We start from the raw sequence: 22,169 nt of genomic DNA on the forward strand, positions 1-22,169 counted from the left end.
TTTAAATTTATTATATCATATAAATTTTTTATCTTATAATATTGTAAATTTTAATTATATTAGGAAATCAATGAATGCTTTTATAACTATTTAAACAATGTTAATTGTGAGATAATTTTATTTTATTAATTTTTTGACCTTATTTAATTGCACCTATTTTCTAGTAATTTACATAACATTTTTATAATTTTTTTAACTTTTTAATTATCATGTTTGTGTATGGTACCAAGTCGATACATCAAGATCAATGTGTTTCAAGATCATCCGAGTCAATGATTGATACCGCAACTTTGAACCATGTTTTGTAGTTAGGTATTGGTTTTTTACTTTCATTTACATACCCCGTTTGAAGCTGTCTGTCCTTGTAGAGAGAGTCACACTCCAATCAATCTTGGACGTCTATTGGCCATTTAGTTAAAAGCTTCTTGGAGACGAGTGTTAGCACCCTAACTAATGTAGAAGGCACGACATGGGCATGTGTGGCTGGTGCCTTGTGCCCACATAATCCTGGCGGTATGCGGCTGGTGATGTGCATTGATGGGAACTTAGCTCAGTCAGCCTTGATGGATCAAAGCGGGTTAAGTGGCACGAGTTGTAGCAAGGGTGTGCATGGTGGGCAGTGGACGGTGCTGCAAGTGCACACAATATTATCAAAATTGCATGACCTGTGGGCATGGCATGTGGCAATGGTATCGACACACCATTTGGGCTTGATATGCCAAGTGTTGATTGTTGGTGCTTAAACACCCAACAAATTGAGAATTGTTTAGAACATTCTTTAAAAAGGGGGTTGGAGGTTGTTCACTTGGGGGTAACCAAAGGGTATAGGCTAAAGCATGGTGTGGGCACATTCAAGGCACACCTAGACTCTCCACGAACAAGTACAAGGCAATGTTAGGGCTTGTACTCGCCCAAGCCCATAATGGCTTGGGCAAGGCATGGAAGAGTGGACGCAGAGCCATGAGCGGAACATGACATCTAACGGATGTGGGTTGCGTGGTTGAGACAAAGCAGGATGTTGGTAACTTAGTGCCTGGGTTGCATGTGGGCAATGCTATATGTGTAAACCTTGGACAAGGTCATGATACCTTACAACATATGATAGAAGGTTCTCATAAGCAAGTGTTGGCTTGGCAAGGCATACAAGTGCAAGTGATGTGTGCAATCAAGACATGTGAGGTTGGTTAGCTAAGGCATGTAGACCTAAGGTTGGTTGGTTGAGACATAAAGCTCCGGCCCATGGTTGACATGTGAATGTAGTTATTAACAAGGAGGAAAATGTCGCGATATTTCAGCAATATATCGCCGAAATATCGTGTATCGACACGACATTTTATGGAGAAATAGTGGTCCGGCGATTTGGGGTTCACTCCATTTACCATTTGGGCAAGCTTACCCTTGTTATATATTGTGCACTAAATTTATATATACTTAAACTCATTATATAAAGAAAATATTAAAAGAATATTTTAAAGAGCAAATTAATTATAATTATTTTATAATTAAATGAAAAATTTTCTTTTAATTGATTACCATATAAAAATTATATAATTTTCTTCATAATGTTTTTAATATCATTAATAATTAATTAAATATTAAAAAATTATATATATATATATATATATATATATATATATATATATATATATATCATATTTTATTTTATATTGCTTAATACAATTGAATTAAATGGATCATAATTTTAATATTAATATATATTTTAAAATTAGACATATTATAATCAAATATCATAATATTAGATGTAATTTAATAATGAATGTACACTTATAAAATTCATATTTGTATCGATGCATATGATATTATTATCAAATATGATAAATCATGTTATACATATATCAAATTTTTCAATAAAATAATTTAAAAATGTCTATTATACTTCTAATTATATTATTATGGGGTTTTCCTTACATTTTCATGAGTTTTTAACAATTTTAAGCCTATCGATATTTTTTTTCCAAAATATCCATCGATATATCTCCGTTATATCCGATATATCTCCGATATATCCGTGATTATTGATATTTTCATCCTTGGTTATTAAGACGTCTGGGGCTATTTTTCAAACAGACATGAGTGCAACTAATGCATGTCGATATAACTTCCTATTCATCTATAGTCATGGGGTTGTGTTGCAAAAATGCATGGATCATTTGACAACATTTGAGGAAAGATAAAAGTGTGTGAGACACGTAGCACTTGAGGAGAAGTTGTAAGCATGAAGGAACTACTATAATAAGTAGTAGAACATGAGTTAATTATAGTGTAAAAAAGTTAGAAATATTTAAATTGAAAACTTTAACTAGAGTTATGTTATTTGTCAATGAAATTTAAAACTAGCCAAGTTCATGTGATTTTCTTTTATAAAGAATTTAATTTGAGTTGAGTTCTTTGTTAATAAAATTTAACCATAGTGCAGGCTAAGTGAACATTTTGATTAAAATATAAAAAATTTAACTCGTTCATTATTTATAGCAAATTCAACTTATTTGGGGTCTTGATTTTAGCATATGACAAAGTAATCGGTGTCTATTTTTCTATTCAGAGCATAATCTACATACAATAATCATTAATATCCTAGTTAGTATAAAAAATACAAACTTTCTAGATTCTTCAATATTTGTCATTAAAGATGAATTTTTTACTTTTGGGATGATCATGTTTGAAGTTATTTTAGATTAAAAATTCTAACTCTCTATCTCATTGTCCTAAAAATAAAGGGAGAATTGCCGGATAGGGTGAACTAAATTTGATAATTACTGAGAAGGGTGGTCTCTTTTGATAACTCTTAAGGAGGATAATAATAGGCTTAAATTCCAAAATGCCCTTCAACTAAAAGCTTTTAAAATTCAAAGCATTTAAAACACTGAACTTTTTTCTATATTTTTTTTCCTTTGCATAGTTGTGGACCCCGCATTTTGGCTCATGTGTTTCCTACTCGAAGGCGAGCTCGATTTATATTTGAAAAATGATTTTATTTATAAAATCAAAAATGACTTGGAGTCGCCACTTATTTTTGTTTTATTTTTAAAAGGGTAAACAAAATAAGAAAGAAAACCCTAAGTGTGACTCCTTATTTTGGAAAAGGTGGTCTGCAAAAAACCGGATCAGGTTCGGGGGTCAGGTCACTTATCAGGAAGGTACGGTAAAGACTGTAACACCCCTTTAAGTCCCTAAAGTCGGGTCTCTACTAATAAAATGAAGCTGACGTGGCAATTGACGAGTAAATCAATGAATACCCAGAACTATCATGCACATATGAAAATCAAAACATGCATATAGAAATACTAGAATGGGAATAGATACGTACCTGGGTGACGAGCCACAATGCGCTATCAAAAAGTGGGGTTAGTGCACAATTAAAGAATAATTTCGAGCATGTCATAGGGCGAAATAGAAACAATCATGCATGACAACTAAATCAATCAATCAATTTTAAAGTCACATATGTCAGGCTCCCACCAAAACCCATTTATTTTGCATGAATTAATATCATAGATTCCATTATTCCAGAATTATGAAAAAACATTCATGCCTATTAAAATCAAGAGGAGCGGAAGATTGCGGGGGAAAATGGATCCGACGAATCACGAGTGTCTAACGAGCCAAGCTGTCCGGGGAATCTGAATTGTTGGTTGGATGCTCCCCGAGTAAGCGCTATCAAAGGATCCGGACATGTTTGTCCGGGGAAGTTGAATCACTCTTCTCTCCCATCCGGCGTCAAGCGTCGGATGTGAGATATCCAGAGAAGGAGGAACGCCGGCCGAACATAATTTCGGATGTGAGACATCCGGAGAAGGTGGGATGTCGGCGGGCAGAATTCTGGATGTGAGACATCTGGAGAAGGTGGGATGTCGACGGACAAAATTCCGAATGTGAGACATCCGGAGAAGGTGGGATGTAGGCCGGATAGAATTCTTCCCCGGGTGGAATGAGCTATGTCGCGCGTCGCAGGGGGGACCGTCTGCGTGTGCAAGGGAGAGAGAGCCACATGACATTTTTTTTTAGGGAGGATCTCGCAGGTAGGTGAAGGTTTAGAGAGAGAAACGGGTTTGGTGGTATGGTAGAACATGGTTATGGGTATGAGTGGTATGGATATGGAATCTTGGGTGAGTGGTTTTAATGGGTATGTGAAGGAGTGAAGGATAGCATGCACCCGTGAGACTCCATGTAAGTGAGGGAGTGAGGTGGAGAATGAATGAGAGGAAAATGGGTGTGGTGGAGGATGCTTGATTCCTACAAGCTTGAGTGAGGAAATAGGTATGACGACCTAGAGAGAGAGGTGGATAGATGAACGATGGGTATGGTGGATAAGGGAAAAAAACATGGGGATGAGATGACGACACGCTTGCATGAGAATAGAGATAGGGGTCATGTAGAGTGAAGACATGCGCATGAACATAAACACAATGGGCAGGCCACCAACAGATGTGCCTCCACGTCTAGCCGATGAATATGCCTGGTAGTATGCAACCTTGGGTATTTGCTGACTGTGAAAGCTTGGAGAAAACTGAAAAGGCCTGTTCTCATCATCACTGAAAACCAGATTCTAGCCACAAGGAGGCCATGGCTTGATGCTTCACGGAAAGCAGCTGAGACTTCGGAGCCTTGAGTAAGCACTCAGGGAGGAAAAGAAAACAAGGAGATAACAGGATAGCAACAAGAAGAAGAACATGAAGACTTTAACCAGCATATCGGACCCATTTCATCATTTCATCCATGGGTCCAACATCCAGTGAGTTAAAATGGAAAAATACTCGTCAGAACAGGGCATAAAACATAGCAAACTCTTCCAATATTTAATCAGTAATCACCAAAACAGAACAACCTAATAAGCAGAAATGAAAAATCACTGAGAATCAGACCTGGATAGTTTGAAAAAAAATGGAAAATATACAAAAAAAACAAATGGTCATACCTGGAAATCTCCCTTCTCAGCTCTGTGTCCTGGACTCCCCAGCAACTCCATGCTCCTTTGTTCTTAGCTTCCTCTTCAAGTTCCCACCCTACTCCTTTCCTCTCGAACTCTAAAAAAAACTCCTCCGTTTTTCTACATCCTCTCCCCTCTCCCCATTTCTTTTTTCTTTTGGTGTCCCCCCCTGCAAGCCACTCTTCTGCCCTCCTATTCATTGGTCAGCAAGCATGGCTTGCCCAACCACTCTCCCTGCTGCTGCAGCCGGCATCCAGCCCCCAGCTTCCTGGCTACCTGTCCCATCTGGCCGGGATTCATGGTCCGAGAGGGGGGGTCCCCCTCACACCTCAAAAGAATAACCCAAACTCCACTCTAACAGCCCAAAAGCTCTTCTGAACATCCTCCAACAAGTGTCTCCACCCCATTGCATTTCCAACCCACTACCTGATTCACTGACCACCCAACAGGAAACAACATCTGGCTCTTTAAGAGTCCTCCACTTGGCAAGAAGTTTGACCTGCAGCAAATGAAAAAAAAAAAAAAAAAGCCCCATATGGGGGTCTACAATAGTGTTTTTTCTTAATTTTTATATATAATTTTTTTCTTTTTTTTTTCCTCAATACATCAAGTGGATAATGTTAATACATATTATATGTTAAATATTAATGAGGTATAAAAAGTGATATCTAAGATTATTACTTTTATTATAAAATAGATAAAAAAAATATATATTGTAATTATAATATAAATATACTTACATTACAATAAAACCTAATTAGAAAAATCTTTAACTTTTTTTTATTATTTATAAAAGTGATGGTTTTGTATGATCATACTATATTTTATAACATACTTATATTATAAATCACTTTTGAAATCAAATAAAATACTAATTTGAATTCATGATACTCGTGGTTTTTTTTTTAATACCAAAATTATTAAATAATTTCAATGTGCTGGGTGAATGATGTTAATATATTGATAATGACGTGTTAATACTAATAGGGTATTAATAAACATTTTTAAAATTATTATTTTTGTAATGAAATATAAATACGATATAAATACATTATACTTAATTATAATACAAATATACTAACGTTACAATATATTACAACATAATTTAATTTATTTTTGTTTAATTTTTTCACATGCTATATTACCCAATGAATAGTTACTTGTTATTTCATTGAATAATTGTGTGTTATTCCATTGAATATTTGTATATTAGACTAATAAAAATTTTAATTATATGTTACATATATAAAATAACATAATAATTAACCTTAGGATGCAGTTTTTATTTTTGAGATATTGAATTTTTTTTTACCATATTCTCAAAAAAATCTCAATTTTTTTTTTTAAAATTTAATTATGAGTGTATTTCAAATAATTTAATTTCTTATATATATATTTTCATTCAACCCCACATTACTCTAAAAGAGTAAAAAAAATGATAAATTTATTAAGTATACCATATTGATATGATAATACAAAATAATTTATAATTAATACAAAATAATAAACTAAATTAATAAACCACACTTTATTAAATTATTTTAATGAAAATTCTAACATTCAATTGACTTATCATTTCAAAGTCTATTCAAGTAAATACTAAAATTATCTTTATCTTTAACTTTTATAAATAAAACTTTATTATACAACCGATTATTGTTTAAAAGTGAAACAATTTTTTAGGATGTGAGATTATACTATTGATCACCTGTACTTATAATTATATGAGGGTTTCATATTACTAACAATCTCAAAATTATTTATAGATAATAAAGAAAACAAATTTAAAAATAAAATTATCCTTTGATTCCCGATAATTATTACATTCAGTCTACCCTATCTAGTAATTCTCCCAAAAATAAGTATAGAAAAATATTCAAATGAATAGAGAGATTGACAACATGAAAAACTTTGTGATTGTTATTTGAATGTTTTTCATCATTCTTATTTCCATTATATTTTCCATAATTTTATTTTCCCTCAATATGTATATTTTCTAAAAATTTAAACGTTATGTGATGCACTTGTAGCTTGCTAAACTTGATGTGGTATTGTCAATACGACGTCGTCGAGCGTCAACCCAACGTTTTGAAAAATCTGACCTTTTCACACTCTCAGTCGCCAGCCATCCTCTTTCCATCATCTCTTTCAAATGCTGTCAACAGTCCAAAACCCTCGCTTCCTCCTCCGACAATGTCGCCATTTCCCTCCAAAACGGCGCCGTTTCCACTCCTCCACGCCTCTCTTCCTCTCCCAACCCCAAGCCCTAGCCTCCACCGACCTGCCTTCTTCGCCGCCCCAGTCCCAAATCCTCACCATCCGCGACAACCTCCTCAACCGCCGCACCACCGCCGTCGAACTCGCTCAACTCGCCCTGACTCGGCTCCGACTAACCGAGCCACAAATCCACAGCTTCATTAGCGTCTCCGAGACTGTTCTGAGAGAAGCCGAAGAGATTGATGCGAAGATTGCCAGGAACGAAGAATTGGGACCCTTGGCCGGAGTTTTTGTAGGAGTTAAGGATAATATTTGCACGGCGGACATGCCATCGACCGGTGGGTCGAGGATTTTGGAAAATTACCGGCCGCCGTTCGATGCAACCGCAGTGAAGAGAGTGAAAGATTGTGGAGGAATTGTTGTTGGGAAGACGAATTTGGATGAATTTGGTATGGGAAGTACCACTGAAGGCTCTGCTTTTCAGGTTAGTTGCCTTTGGTTTATCTCTTTTACAGCAAATTTCTTTTAATTTCAATGTGGTTTCATACACGGTCTTCAATTTGATTGAAAAAATGGAGCGTGATCAGAACTACTGCTTTGAAAAATGGAAAATGCTTAATAAAGAAAAAGGAAAAAGAAGAAACAGGATTGAATATGGGAAATCACTGCTAGTTCTGAAGAACACTCCTCTCAACCGCTACTTCTGAAGAACCCACTTCTTTAAAGCATTCAGGCCAGGAGCTGGGTCACCAAGTTCCCCCCACCTGCCCACTAAACAAAACTTTAAGGACCGCACCCTTGAGAGTACCTCCCTTTCTTCTACTTGAATCCGGATGGCGGATAGCCTCCCCCACCTCACCTAAAACCTTCCGGGTCTGTCTGCATAACACTCCACCACAGGAGCAACTGCCTTGCTCCCCCCTACCAGCTGCAACTCCCAACTAGCACCTCCCCTAGATCCTTGGGAGGGAGGGACCACCCCAAGGCTTTGAAGCTTAACAATTACTGTGCACCACCCTGAAGACCAGAACAAATTTCTTTGCCTCCACAGAGAACACTATGCTTGAATAAATCTACCAGCATTATTACTACAACACTGCAACCTGAAACTTTTCCCCCCTTCCTCTCACTCTGAAGGACCTAAGAACCCTTTTTCCTCCCGACAACACAACTCCACCCTTTCTAGCAGGCGTGACAAGCTAAACTCCCCAAATCTGATCCAGTTAGAGAAACCTCTGCCTCTCTCCACGATTTTCCCTTGCAAACAGCCATTAACCTCCTCAATGGAAATTTCAAAAGACTTTGAGTCCACACCAAACCATTCAGTCCCTTCCCTCATCTCTCAAACAACAGTGAACTGCATTCTAAACACACCATTTCTCTACCTGTTAGGACTCAGCAGAAGGAAATAAACAGAGATTTTAATTGAATAAGAAGCTTAAAGTACTACTGCACAAATTCTTTTAAAAAGGCTGTCTTGAAGCTATATATATCTTAAGTATCTTTTAAAGCTAATTTTCCTACCTGAACAATCACTTGATGGATTGCCCATTTCTCAACTAAATGAGTTTCAATTCTCAGCTGTCCAAGTTTGATTGCTAATGTTATCATCCATATAACTCGCTTCCTTGGTTCCTATTGGATTAGAGTTTCAAGTCATCATCACATGCTGTCTTGAAAGTTTTGGAATGTTAGTAACCTTGTGTGTGTGTGGTCTGGTAAGACTCATAAGATTCAGATTTTGAATTTTAGGTTCTGAAGTTTCCCTTTGGTAACTAGAGTTGGTTAGCTCAGGTGATGCATTTGTTCATTTGTAGGTGACTGCAAACCCTTGGGATGTGTCTAGGGTGCCAGGAGGATCGTCAGGGGGCTCGGCTGCAGCTGTTTCTGCTAGACAGTGTGTGGTCTCATTGGGAAGTGATACTGGTGGAAGTGTAAGACAGCCGGCGTCTTTTTGTGGTGTTGTTGGATTAAAGCCAACATATGGCCGTGTGTCGAGATTTGGACTTATGGCATATGCATCATCACTTGATGTCATTGGATGCTTTGGCTCATCAGTTGCTGATACTGGGATTCTTCTTCATGCAATTGCTGGTTATGATAGACTTGATTCTACAAGTAGTAAGCATGTAAGGTTTCTTATAGCCGTATTTATATGTACATGTGTTTCCTACTCTATACCCTTGCCTGAACCAAATTATGTTCTTATAACATGAGCTTCAGAAAATGTTCCTTGGAAAATCAGGAGTTGTTAGGAATTTACATGTCTTGTGCTAGTTTTGATTATTGATAATGTGTTTATAAGTAATAACTTGATGCAACAGCTAAGTTCATGGCTAGCTGTACTGATTCTTTCAATATGAGCGAGATTTTATGCAACAGCCTGTGCCTCTAGAATCTTCCTATATGGTAGAATTCCTTGTAAAGGATGCTACTAAGCATTCATATTTCAGGGAGTTTTGACTCCTTCAATTAAATTTTACTGAACCCCCCAAATGACCAAATTGGTTTTCTTCATGCATAAGGCACTAGATTACCTATTAGAAAAGATTTTAAAATCATCACAAACCTCCCTTTCCCTTTTTCTATTACAATTTTTGGATTATGATATGATATTTTTTTGACTTTCCATATGTAGAAATGGATAGACTAGAAGTGTGATGTCTTATGTTAATGACACCAAAGGGATGTTAAATTGGGGTATGGATGGAATATGCTAAAATAGAGTCACTTTGAAGTGGGAAAAAAAGGAACTTGAACTTGTTGGTATGTGTCTATTGTCCATCTTTAGTACTTGGGAAAATAGTTGGTTGAAACTTGGCATTCTATGGTGTAAACAATCTAAGCTTTCTTTATTTGTTATTATGCATGATTCTGTGCGGTGCTGTACTGATTATAGTTAAACTAAAACAAGTCATTTTGAGTATCTTGAAATTGAACTCTCAAATAAAAGACATAATCTCAATGCATTCTAGTTAAGGATTTTATTTTAATTTTTTAAGAAAATTGCTTTCCAGGAGGTTCCCAACTACACTTCTCAATTCATGTCCATAAGTTCACTGGAATCTAAACCTTTGAAGGGACTGAGAGTTGGTCTGATCCGTGAAACACTTGATGATGGTGTTGATAAAGCTGTGGTATCTTCAATCATTGGAGCAGCTTCACATTTAGAAGAGTTAGGGTGCACCGTGACAGAGGTTTTTCTTTTCTTATGAATTTTTGTTTTGTTGCACCCTGCTCTAACTTAGTAACTTCATCAGTTTCTGTTCAAAAGTTCGTGCATATCTTTTAAATGTTTTTTTTTTTTTTAAACCAATTTCAAATATTTAATTTGCAGGTGTCATTGCCTTCCTTCTCCCTTGGGTTGCCAGCCTACTACATTCTGGCTTCATCTGAATCATCTTCCAACTTATCACGTTATGATGGTGTCAGGTGATTTATGAGGAATCTTTTTGTTGGTGCACTCAATGAGAACACTAATAGTAGTTTCTAATTAAGTTTTTATTAGGACAGACTTGTTGGTTCTATTTTAATTAATAAGTGCATGTTTGGATATATTTCCTATTTTTTGTTTTTAAAAATAGAATTCTTATAAAAAATGTTGGAATTCTTATATAAAAAGTAGGTAGATGCCTTGTTTACTTGAAAGCAGTTTTTTAAAATTTTCAAAATTGGGAAAAGTGTTTTTAAGAAGACAAGGTAAATTTTTTCTCTTTGTATTAGAGTTTATATTTTGTATAGGATTTTCTATTTTTAAAAATGAAAAATAGCTAGTGTATCCAAATGCCACCATTAGAAGTTAACAAGCTACAATAGACCTATTTTGTTTATCACACCAACAGTAGACATTTTGGGTTTAAGTATGGAGTGTATGTGCCTTGTTCGAATAAATATTAACAACTGGATAGAAGAAACTGTGATAAAATATTACTGGAATCAATAAAAAGTACTACACATAAACCTTAACTTCGTTCCCCTACTTAATTGTCTAGGTATGGAAGCCAAGTTGGTGCTGATCGGCTAAATTCTCTATATGGCGATTCCCGAGCTAAAGGATTTGGTCCTGAGGTATGGAACATGTTTAATTGATGCTCTGCAGCAACAGTTTTGCAATCAATCCTGCTTGGGTTTTCAAGATCTGATTGATGAGAACACTATCTTAGATGTTGCTGGGATGGTTATCATTTTGCCTCAAAAGGAGAGTCCAAAATGGTTTGGTACTGGTTATTAGCCTTGAAGTAACACTTGCTCAAATTTTTTCAGGTGAAAATGAGAATTTTAACGGGTACATATGCCCTTTCAGCCGGTTATTATGATGCATATTACAAGCGTGCCCAGCAGGTAGTACATAATTATGGTGATTATATTTTCATTTATGTTATGTTTTCTGTCATAAATTTATGAAGGGATGTGATGGCCAGGAGTTTCATCATTGTAAGTTGTATCATTGATATAAGAGAATGCAATTTTCTCACATTTATGATTCCAGATATCAAATGTTGATTCATGGCACTAGGAATAAAGGAACCACACAGTTTGATATAACTGTTACCCATCTATTTATGGTAGTTATGTATGTTGTGAATGATTTGTGGAATTCACAATAATGGAACCTGTAAAACCACCATAGTGGTTCATTATCTGTTGCTTGAGTATGGTTTTGTTAACATTCATAATCTTTTCAATATCTTCTTTATTTAAGAAGAAATTTATGATTGTTATAGTGCTTTAGGTGAGGACCTTGGTTCAGAAAAGTTTCAAGGCAGCATTGAATGAAAATGACATCCTAATTTCACCTGCAGCACCATCTCCTGCTTATAGTTTTGGTATGGAATTTTACATTTGTCTTATTTTTATGTGTGTATATTTTTTTTAAAAAAATTTTAAATTTTATTTATTTATATATTATTTTTTTGGTTTTTATTTATTTGTTTATTTTGTGCAGTTGAACATTCTTCATTTTTTAGTGATTAACCAGCTACTTGCTATATTTACAGGGGAAAAGAAAAATGATCCACTGGCAATGTATGCAGGGGACATCATGACTGTAAGCATGTCTAGATAACTTTACATTCTGCTGTAGTCAGTGTTCTTTACTATGGTTTATATTGAGCCTATTTATTGCTGGTTTAGAATGGGAAGAGATAGCCAACCTCCCACTTCTCACAGAGAAAGGAAAAAAAAAGAGAAGTAAAAAGACAACATGGTCAGTGGGAAAAAGATTTAAATGTCATGCTTTAACCTAGGATTGACTAGATCTAGTGGGGTAGTGGGATTTGTATTGGAAAATAATTGGGATAAGGCGATATCAGTTGTTTGATTTATTGAGTTTTATTGGGTGTTCATTTGTCACTGGTTTAAAATGAAGGGAAAGAAAAGTACAATCCAGTATTTTATTTTAGCAAAGTTGCATGGCAGTATAAGATACATGTAGCCAAAACTTTGAGTTGCAGGAATGACCTCCTGTCCCTGAAGTCCTAAAAGCTGCGTGGAATTTATAATGCTTGGCCTAAAATAGTGTGTCGGACTTGGATTGTGTTGTCCATACACTTTTATGGTTGGTGGGACTATGGAAGGGAACACTGTTGTTTTTTGTGGTTAAACCAAAAGTTATTGGCAGGTTAAGAAAAAAGAACATGTTTTCTTGTCCACATTGCAATGTATAATTACAAACATTATCAGATGAGCAGAGTAATAGCTTATAGGAGTTTGACAAAAAAAAAAAGTACCATACACATTCTTCTCTACATTTTAGAGGCAAGCATACAAATGTATAACACGTAGATGTTTGTAAAGAGAATAAGACTATCGTTTGCTAGTGCTGGTCTCATGTCATGCAACTATTATCAGCTGGTAGAAATGTTCTACATATTATTAATAGGAGCTATGTTCCATTCGTCATTCTTCACCCATCAAATTAAAAAAAAAAAAATGTTCCATACTTCATTCTTCCACTGCAACATGCAAGAAGAGTGTATTGAGATCTCTTATTTGCAAAGCAAGGTGTTGTCACTTATGTAAATTCCTTTTTAAATAGCATGTATGAGTCCTCAAGCTTTCTGTCTTTGTAGTTGGCTTATGAATTTTTTAGGTCAGAATTTTTCAAACAAAGCCTTCGCATGTCTGTTGTTTTAGACATTCAGCTCATTAACCATCTCATTGGAGTATGGAATACTTGGCTAAGATTATGTTCCAAGCATTTCCAGCTATCATTGTTGGTTGTTCTCATAACTGATGTTATTCTTAATAAGGTCAATGTGAACTTGGCTGGGCTGCCTGCATTGGTTTTACCATGTGGATTCGTTGAAGGAGGGCCTGCTGGTCTTCCTGTTGGTCTTCAAATGATTGGTGCAGCATTTGATGAGGTATTGAGTACTATTCTTCACAGTGGATTATGGTAGGGAAATTACTGTGTTTTGGTCATTCCTTATGGCAACTTCAGCTTACACTTGTAAGTCTTTGTTAGTGGTAAACAGGCTTATAACGCTTTTGGTCATTTTGATATGTGGATCATATCTGTACAGAACATTGAGAAGGTGGTTAAGATAGGAGAAACTTGGCACAAACTCTTTTGACAAGACTCGAGCATATGATTGCTTACAACTTGAACTAGCACTTTGAACATTTCCTATGCTGGATAATCTCATAGATCTCTTTTCTTATTTTGCAGGAAAAATTGCTCAAAGTGGGTCATATCTTTGAGCAGATGCTTAAAGGTTACAAATTCATTCCTCCATTGTTAGCTGATGGCATTGCATGTTAGCTACTCATCCTTTCTCAAATACTGAGGAATTTGTGGTCAATTTTTTAAAGATATTCCAATGGATATGCTGATATATATCTCATTGAAGTGCTTGGGATCCGATTCGTCAAATCTTTCGAAAGCATTTCTTTGAGGACTGGCCTGCTGTTTTTCCCAGCAACAATAAATTACATTTTTGGGTGGTATTATCAGCAGGTTTTCTCTTGTAGCCATTGGTGATTGGACCAATTCAAATGGAAATGCAATTTTTTTTTGGTTGTTTCTAATAAGAGTCTGGTGAAAGAAAACCTTTATGGTTCAAGCCAAGTTTTGGCTCTGTATCAAGAAGGAAGAGCACTATGGTAATGCAGTCTAGATTGGAGAGTATTGTTTTGTAAGTTGTGTGCTTCCATTTAGGAGTAGATGAGTGAGTCTAGATTGTAGGCCATGTTTGGAAAGATGGAGCAGATAAAAGGAGAAACTAATTTTATTTTTTGTTTGTTGATATGTTCAGATTGGTTTTTAGAATAAGAATAGGAATAGGAATCGGTTTTTAGAATAAGAATGGGAATTGAAAATTTATTATGATTGAAATCAAATCTCAATTTCATTAACATTTAAATTTATATATATATATATATATGCTATTATCATTCACTTTGATTCCCTTATTCCAATTTTTTTTTTTTTATACTATTTTCATTCTTATTAATATCAATGCTTGAGTGTGCCACTAATTAGAATAAACCATTCACGTCCAAATTCCAAGTAAATATTTGTCTCGATTCCCATAAGGATAGTCGAGTTGATCAGAGCGAACATTGGAAAGTGTGGTCCAACAAATGACATATGGTCCTCAGTTTGAATCCTATAATTGATGATACTTTAAACTTACCTGGTAACAATAGTAGTCATGAAAGATTCTTCGTTTATAAAAAATAAATTGAGACCTAAGTGATTTTTAATTTTAAATTATAATATTAAATTATTTCATTATTTATTGTATTTTTTGTTAAGCCATATTAAATAATTAGATTAATTATTTAGACATTATGAAGATTGTTGTTAAAATCATAATTTTTTTAAAAGGTAACATTAAAATATCATAGAATTTTTATTAAACAAGAAAAACTTTATGTACAAGTAAATAAAGAAAAATAAAATCTATGAGAAGTGATCTTTGGTTGACTTTTATAATTTTTTTAAATACAAATTATTTATTTATTAATGACGTGCCAGGATTTTTGTAATTCAACTTGGATTTATGACCCCTAAATAATTTTTTTTTTTAGTAATAATTTTCTAAAGAATTGTGACACTTCTATTTTAGGCGTGACTATCTCTTTTTTTTTTTTAAGGTAAGTTGTTAGAGAAAAATAAAAATAAAATATCATAATAAAAATTAAGAAGATAGGCATTTTCCTTATATATATATATATATATAATATGATAGTATGAATGAGCAGGGGAGCAGGGGCACCTTGGTCTTGTGTAGAGCCAGATTCATTGCAGGACACTGACCCCTCATCATCGTCATCACCGTCACCGTCGGCGCATGTTAGCCAAATCCCTCGATTTTCGTCACTAATCTTCCCGCCGGCGATTCTGCCTCCAATCACGATCCTCCCTCAGATCACCCGTAATTGGTATTGTAGATTTAGTTGTTACTGATCTGCGATTTATTTTCTTCTTATTGTTGAATTGAATTTTTCTTGAGTTATTTTGTGTGTTTTTGGTGGTAATTTTTGTGGAAAGTATCAGAGGATTTGTGTGGTTGAGTTTGGATTCTGTCTCATGGCTTTCTTTTTGTTCTTTCCTTTTTGGTTTATTGCTGTGGTTTGTGTTTAATTTGGAGATTATCTTCTTCTTCTTTTTTTTTTTTTCTTTTTTCTCTGTTTCATTAGCTTCCGTTTGGTTAGAGAGAAAGCTGAGGAGCAGAAAGGGCAACGTTGTGGTTTTGAGGAATTCGGAAAATTCAACTTAATTTCGGGCCAAATAATTTTACTAGAATTGATTGAATTGATTTGGTATTAAGTTTTTATTTTTAATTTTTTTCTTTTGTTTCCTCAATATGATCAAGCTATTTGAACGGCAATGTGATTCAGTTGGGGTTTCAATGTACTCTATTTGGTCACTAAGAAACGGCTGCGAAAGGAAAGGAAAGGAAAGGAAAGGAAAATTTAAAGAGTGTCTTCCAAATGTTTTGGTTCCCAGGAATCGAAGCTATGTTACTTAAAATTTCTTTGCTTTTACTTTCATCAATTTTCTAGGTAACCGATTGATTTGGATTAAGATGGTTAAGCTTCGTTTATTTCCTTTTCATTGGGGGGATGCTTTTCTTTCTAAGCTTTTGCACTCTGGACAATGGTTTGTAATGGTGGGAGATGCTTTTCTTACTATATATTAGTAATCAGGAAAATGATCTGTGTCAGAAATACTTCTCTGGTTTGTTTTTCTGACATGCTCATTGGCATCACATCTAATTTTGTGTAAATTCAAGTGAATTTACCCATTGTACATCCATTCGAAGAAGTACTTGTCAGAGGCCATTTGGTATGTTCTTGTACTATATATGTGTGTGTGTATGTATGTGTATGTGTATACATATATATATTATATGTAGATATAGATATGCTACTTTTATACAAATGCAACTATGAAATTTGATTGTATCTCTCCTTTTGTACTAGGGTTGACGAGGCATTCTGCGGTGAGTATGAATATGATGGTAAAGAGGAAAGTTCCTTCATTGGTTGATTTATGTATTAGGACAGCCATAGATAATGTTAGGTATCTCGGAGATGTTGGTGAGACAGATATAAATCTGCTTGATCATATTCTGCCGCATTGTACAGTTGATCAGTTGATGCATATTGAGAAGTGCACAGAAGTAAGACAGCTGCATGGCTTTTAAAATTGATCACCATGGTTCTGTTTTTTGTATGATACTTGACCTTGTGCATCATGATGGGTTTTTTTCTATGTAGGAAAGAGATTTGAGTGAAGTAACTGATAAATTATGGAAAAAATTTTATGACAAAGAATTTGGTGTGAAGAGTACTAATCTTGTAGTTGAGAGGATGAAACAGAAGAAAGTATCATTTAAATGGAGCAAACTGTATGAGGTGATCCTTTTTCTTCTTTCAACACTTTTTAGGCTGTTGTCTTCTTTATGTGTTGGCCTTTTCTGGTAATAGATGGGGCAACCATGAATGGAGTTTCAGTTATGAAATTGTAAGGGAATAGAAGTTAAAATAAGTTGCTTTCCTTCCAGGCAAAATTGAAAGACAGGGATGAGGCTCAGAAGAAATCGTTTGATCGAATTAAGCAATTATACCAGAAGGAAGATGCCAGTAAGTTCTTTATCATCTGAACTGAAAAATATGTTAGCTTTTAATCTTTCATTTAATTCTTCCGCATGACGGCATATAAATCATGAAAGTTATATGCTGCCGAGTCTTTATGGGTACCTGTGTTTCTTGGATATTCCTATTACAGTCATAGTTCTTACTTCTTATTCATTTTTTCCCATGCTTTCTATGTTAATTTGAATCAGCTGTGCTGTGACAAAAATTAACATTTGCATAAGTCATTCTTTCTGTTATACAAATTGAATTGTTTTTTTTCCATCTTCATAGTATGGTTTTCTGTTGGAAATATGATTTGCAGCATTCTTTTCCTCTTTACTGAGGCAAAGACCTTTTCTTTCTGATGTTTACTTGAGCTTTAGATACTTGCAGAATCTCCTATAGCTTCATCTTGTCATTACTGTGTTGGTTTCATAGTCAGCTACTTATATAGTAATAATTCCTGTTCTAGTATGCTATTAAATTACATAATCAGTCTTGAGTGTCGAACCTATGTCATTCTATCCTGAAACGATATTTACTGTGTTAGTGATTTACTCTTTTCTTTAATGCATTGAATCTGGTAGTTACCAGCTGATGATGTTGATGTCATTTTAAGGTATGAAAAATTTAAACATAATTCAAGAATTTGGAGCCAGAATGAGCAGATAAATTAAGGAGAAAGATGGTCTCCCATCCACCATCCACTGATTCCATAAGTTCATGTAAATTGAATATGCAAGGGGTGGAGCCTATAAGTCCTTTGTTAAATCCATGAATTGGCTGTTTTCAAACCGAAAGATTGTAATCATCTTTTACCTTTAGACTTGGGGGGTTAATATGGGAGTGCTAGCAGATGATATATACATATATGGTATGTAATAGCAGATGAATCTATGCATTTAGCATATCATATCTTGTAGTTCTTTAAAGTTTCAACATTGAATGTTTACATAATGATGATATTGGTTAGTCTCTATTTTTTTCATTCTTTAACACCTATCATTTCATAAAATTGGTTATGTATTCATGTGTATATATTTTTTATTTATTTTCAACAAGTGAAAAGAATTGCACTAAATAATCTGATGTGATATGTGATTTAGAAAAATAGGGGAACAATAAACAATTAAGATTTATTCTGATAAAAAAAAAGTACAAGTTTACAACTATGGGGTGGGTAACAATGAGAGAGTTGAATCCGGTTTTGAGGGGATGTTTCCTTTGTGTACAGTTCTTTTCGAATAGTGAAGGTGTTTAGTCTTACTTTGATTAGTATTCTGTATTTTGTGGGGAGGACCTCTCATCCGTCTCTTGTACCTTTTTCATGATTAATATATCTTTTTTTTTATAAAAGAAAAAAATTAAGATGTGCAAGTTTTCAACTATGGTCATGAAATGAAGCATGAATTAGATGTTTTGGATTCTTGTCTGATGTTACTGCAGTTACTGTTTTCTGAATTAGATTCCAAGTAATTTTACTCTATGGTCTTAGAAGAGTTATGCTCTTCACTTGGCATACTACATAATAATAGTTTCTGCATGTTTACAATTATGAATTAGTTTTCAACTCTTGTAGGAAAACAAAGTCGACAAGTTAAGATTTGCACTAAAGTTCCACCTTCAAGCAATAAAAGATGCTTCTATGGTATGCTTCCATTCACTTATGATTCCTTTAAAGTTCAATGTAGTCTGGTGACCCATACTTGAATTTATGCAATTAATGGTTCCTCATGGAGGCTAACTTGTGTAAGAGTGTGTATATTAAATTTGTTGTTTAGTAGTTTCCTTACTGACAGTAACTTGTAGGCGGACCTGGCACTTCCAATTTGAAGAGCAACTTGATGAAGAAGGCCAAAGTAGAATGTCTTAACAGGTGATTCTCATAAAATGATTCATACATGCTGCTTGACCTTTTTGAATTGGTGTGTTTTTGATCTAGGAAAATGGTCTTTTTTAGTTTCCTCCTCTATTAAACTACATCAAATTATTTCTGTATTTTGATTATACCATAAATATGTATTGGCTTCAGTTAGGCGGAATACACTTGAGCCTCAAACTTGAAGTGTAAGTTCTCAGGCATCATTAAAGGACTTATACCAGTTTTAGTTGTGCAAAGACCCACCTCATGCGGGGACACACTCAGAGGATTGACTATGTGAAAACCATCATTAAAAGAACTTGAGGCACTTGATTGTAAAAACCCCTGCATTTCTTGAAAAAGAAAGAATGTCCTCACTATCTAGAACAATGTCATAAAATCAAATGATTAAAAATTGTCCTGTCGTCTTAAATGGTGCAGACATATGTGGCTGGACCCATTTGTGGATGGGTTTGAGTCCTGTTGAAACCACATGCAAGATGCACTGGGTACTTAGACATGTTTGAGTGCTTGAATTCAAGATTTTCAGTTGTTGAGATGGGTTCTTTCAGACAATTAACCATTCCTTTCTCCTTTCCAACAGTCCGGAGGTGAAAAATCTTGCAGCTATGAAGAAACAAGCGTTGCAAAGTCGCTGGTAAACTTCAAATAAATCCAAACTAGTCCATGTAAATGGAGAGTTATCCATAAAAACGGTCTAACTCCGCTTCTTGTCCCACAGCATCGCTCCTGCAAGAAAGCTTGGCAGTTTTTCGGGGAAGGATTGTGCTTCAACTTCCAATCTTACGAAGCCGATGCAGAGGAGACTGTAAAGCATGTGTTGTGATTCACCTGTAAACTCATAAAGCATATATATGGATATTCATTTTCCATGTTCTGAAGTTCTCCCGAGAATATCATTTCACATCGGGAACGCATTCAAATGTATGATTAACATGGTTGTTTTGCATTTTTATGTTTCCCGTTTTAAGGTTGGCCCGATTCAGCTTTATGACTTGCAATTATCACTCAGAAAAACTAATTTTTGGGCGGGATTGAAGGCTAATCCCAAATTACACACCTTGAGGGAAATTACAACTTCAATATTCTTCTCGGTTCTTGCCATATATTACTGTTGTCTTTATCATTCTCAATTTTTCTTGAAGTCATTAGTACATTAGTTAATTCCCAACACACCAGATATCAATCTATAGTTTTTCTTTGTTCTAGTAGTAACCAACAAAAGATAAAATCTCAGATACGTATACTCCAAGGAATTTTGCTTCATTTGACTGCATTTGCTTATCCAAACTTCATTAATGTCAAATAATTTACATTCCTCTTCCAAACATGGATGCCTATGTGAGAAACGACTGATTAAATGATGCAGACATTTTTTAAAAAGATCATGCCAAAGAGCAAATGAACAATGATGGAATAGCTCTATTCTCAGGGCTTGGGTGCAAGACCAGCCTTAATTGCTTGAATGGTGGCAACGTCTGTTTTGAAGGACTTAGCCAAGATGTTGTCATCAATGCCGGTGGTGAACACACTGTTGGGCACTGAAACAGTTCCAGCGTTTGCACTGCCAAAGGTGGAAACAGCTAAAGCAGAATTCTTTGAATCAACATTGTACTGGAAGTGAACGAGCCCCTTAGGGAACACGAACATATCACCTTCTTGAATTGTCTGGGTATAGAGCTTGTTAGTTGTGTCAACGAACCCCACTTGAAGTGAACCAAAAATGAGGAACAGGAGCTCAGCAGAGCGAGGATGGGTGTGAGGTGGGTTGACTGCGTCAGCTGGGAATTGAAGCACAGCAGTAGAAACACTCTGGCCATTCAGAGCTGGGAATTCAGCCAAGCTTGCTTTCAAAACCTTGAAGCTTGTGGGTTCAGGTGCCCCGATCAGAACCCGCATATCAGTAAATGTGAAGAAGCTACCATCCACAGCCGATTGGTTGTCTGGTAGTATGAAGTCGGAGAGAATGTTTGGGTCTCCTGCCATTGCTATTTGGACAAGGGCAAATGACGTTACCACCAGTGAAAATAAAAGGCTGAAGGTCCTGGTGGCCATCTTAGAGTGCTTGAAATGTAGGAGAGTGGCTTGTGGGGTATTTGTATGATACTTCAAACTGGAATGAAGTGCTTGGGCTTCTAGGAAGCATTATTTATAGAGTGGAGTACCAAGGAAAAGTGATGAGGTTACTACTTGTCTGCAGGCCTGAATTACATGAGATGACAATCACAATGTCATTGTTCTGAGAATCAGCTTGGTTTTATCATTCAGGTCGACAGTGACAATGTATTTGGTATATCCAAAATGCCTAAGCTGTGTTGAAATATTTGCACTCATTGGACTAAAGCATATGCACAAGAAATCCCATTAATTCTCGAGAATGGAGACATCATTCAACTGGTAGTGAAAGAAAAAACCGAAATATGGCCATGCATTCTATAAACCCCAACCTACAATATTATTCAAGTGTAATGGTGGCTCTGTTAGTGTTATCTGCAATGGGCCAATGGTTTCACTAAAAAGACAGATTGCAAATGTGAATGATATTGTTTCTTAAGGCCTAAATCATAGTTTTTACGGGAAAATTTTGGTGAGGTTACTCGAGTTCTTAGCTGGCTCTAAGCCTGCCCTAGGTTTCCCATACCTGACGCACTTGGCAACCGGTTCCAGCTGTAGCATATCCTATGTTTATCCATGATTCTGGAGTGGTCAAAGGAGGGGTAACCGAGGCACAAGCCATCTAACCCCAGCTGGCCACCACCAGAAAATTGGCTTATTAGAAACACAGTTAAAAAATCACTGTCACGCCCTAAGACCCACTCCAAGGGCATAACGGTCATTTCATACTTCAAACCCGAAGGCTTACAATGTAACCTGACCCAAACAATTATCTTGTAATCGGAAGTTACCAATTACCAAATACCTGTTCAGAGTAGCGGAACAAAATCTAAAATCCTCAAAATTTAATTTCAAAACTAAAACATCCACTATCCAAAATCCATTGTCTAAATATTTGCAAACTTAAACAATTCAAGT

General features: G+C 35.4%; 3 protein-coding genes across 4 annotated transcripts; 2 read left to right on the forward strand and 1 right to left on the reverse strand.

Moving 5' to 3' along the window:
- Positions 1 to 7,060: 7,060 nt before the first annotated feature.
- Positions 7,061 to 14,412, forward strand: LOC117927171 (glutamyl-tRNA(Gln) amidotransferase subunit A, chloroplastic/mitochondrial). The gene is made up of 10 exons (XM_034846602.1): positions 7,061 to 7,649; positions 8,983 to 9,294; positions 10,183 to 10,362; positions 10,503 to 10,597; positions 11,158 to 11,233; positions 11,429 to 11,506; positions 11,898 to 11,991; positions 12,163 to 12,212; positions 13,417 to 13,530; positions 13,836 to 14,412. Exons 1-10 carry the CDS (start codon positions 7,101 to 7,103, stop codon positions 13,926 to 13,928), a joined length of 1,641 nt encoding a protein of 546 aa, XP_034702493.1. The 5' UTR covers positions 7,061 to 7,100; the 3' UTR covers positions 13,929 to 14,412.
- Positions 14,413 to 15,363: 951 nt separating this feature from the next.
- Positions 15,364 to 20,219, forward strand: LOC117927349 (transcription elongation factor B polypeptide 3). Of its 2 annotated transcripts, XM_034846842.1 has the most exons (8): positions 15,364 to 15,553; positions 16,598 to 16,797; positions 16,895 to 17,032; positions 17,182 to 17,260; positions 18,834 to 18,902; positions 19,064 to 19,130; positions 19,720 to 19,773; positions 19,858 to 20,219. In XM_034846842.1, exons 2-8 carry the CDS (start codon positions 16,624 to 16,626, stop codon positions 19,946 to 19,948), a joined length of 672 nt encoding a protein of 223 aa, XP_034702733.1. In that variant the 5' UTR covers positions 15,364 to 15,553; positions 16,598 to 16,623; the 3' UTR covers positions 19,949 to 20,219. The 2 variants fall into 2 exon arrangements, with proteins under 2 accessions (XP_034702733.1, XP_034702734.1); XM_034846843.1 differs by lacking the exon at positions 16,598 to 16,797.
- A 264-nt stretch (positions 20,220 to 20,483) lies between these two features.
- On the reverse strand, positions 20,484 to 21,191 carry LOC117927378 (putative germin-like protein 9-2). The gene has a single exon (XM_034846882.1). It carries the CDS (start codon positions 21,189 to 21,191, stop codon positions 20,565 to 20,567), a length of 627 nt encoding a protein of 208 aa, XP_034702773.1. The 3' UTR covers positions 20,484 to 20,564.
- Between the last annotated feature and the right edge of the window lie 978 nt (positions 21,192 to 22,169).

Source organism: Vitis riparia, chromosome 12 (assembly GCF_004353265.1).
Source record: "Vitis riparia cultivar Riparia Gloire de Montpellier isolate 1030 chromosome 12, EGFV_Vit.rip_1.0, whole genome shotgun sequence".
In the NCBI taxonomy this organism is placed as follows: domain Eukaryota; kingdom Viridiplantae; phylum Streptophyta; class Magnoliopsida; order Vitales; family Vitaceae; genus Vitis; species Vitis riparia.

Excerpts from the sequence above, each read along its gene's own strand:
- LOC117927171 (XM_034846602.1), top strand. The coding sequence starts at position 7,101 with ATGCTGTCAACAGTCCAAAACCCTCGCTTCCTCCTCCGACAATGTCGC. Across the intron at positions 11,992-12,162 it reads ATCTCCTGCTTATAGTTTTG|GGGAAAAGAAAAATGATCCA; the intron begins GTATGGAATTTT and ends CTATATTTACAG. Across the intron at positions 12,213-13,416 it reads ATGCAGGGGACATCATGACT|GTCAATGTGAACTTGGCTGG; the intron begins GTAAGCATGTCT and ends ATTCTTAATAAG.
- LOC117927349 (XM_034846842.1), top strand. The coding sequence starts at position 16,624 with ATGAATATGATGGTAAAGAGGAAAGTTCCTTCATTGGTTGATTTATGT. Across the intron at positions 17,261-18,833 it reads ATACCAGAAGGAAGATGCCA|GAAAACAAAGTCGACAAGTT; the intron begins GTAAGTTCTTTA and ends CAACTCTTGTAG. Across the intron at positions 18,903-19,063 it reads CAATAAAAGATGCTTCTATG|GCGGACCTGGCACTTCCAAT; the intron begins GTATGCTTCCAT and ends AGTAACTTGTAG.
- LOC117927378 (XM_034846882.1), bottom strand. The coding sequence starts at position 21,191 with ATGGCCACCAGGACCTTCAGCCTTTTATTTTCACTGGTGGTAACGTCA.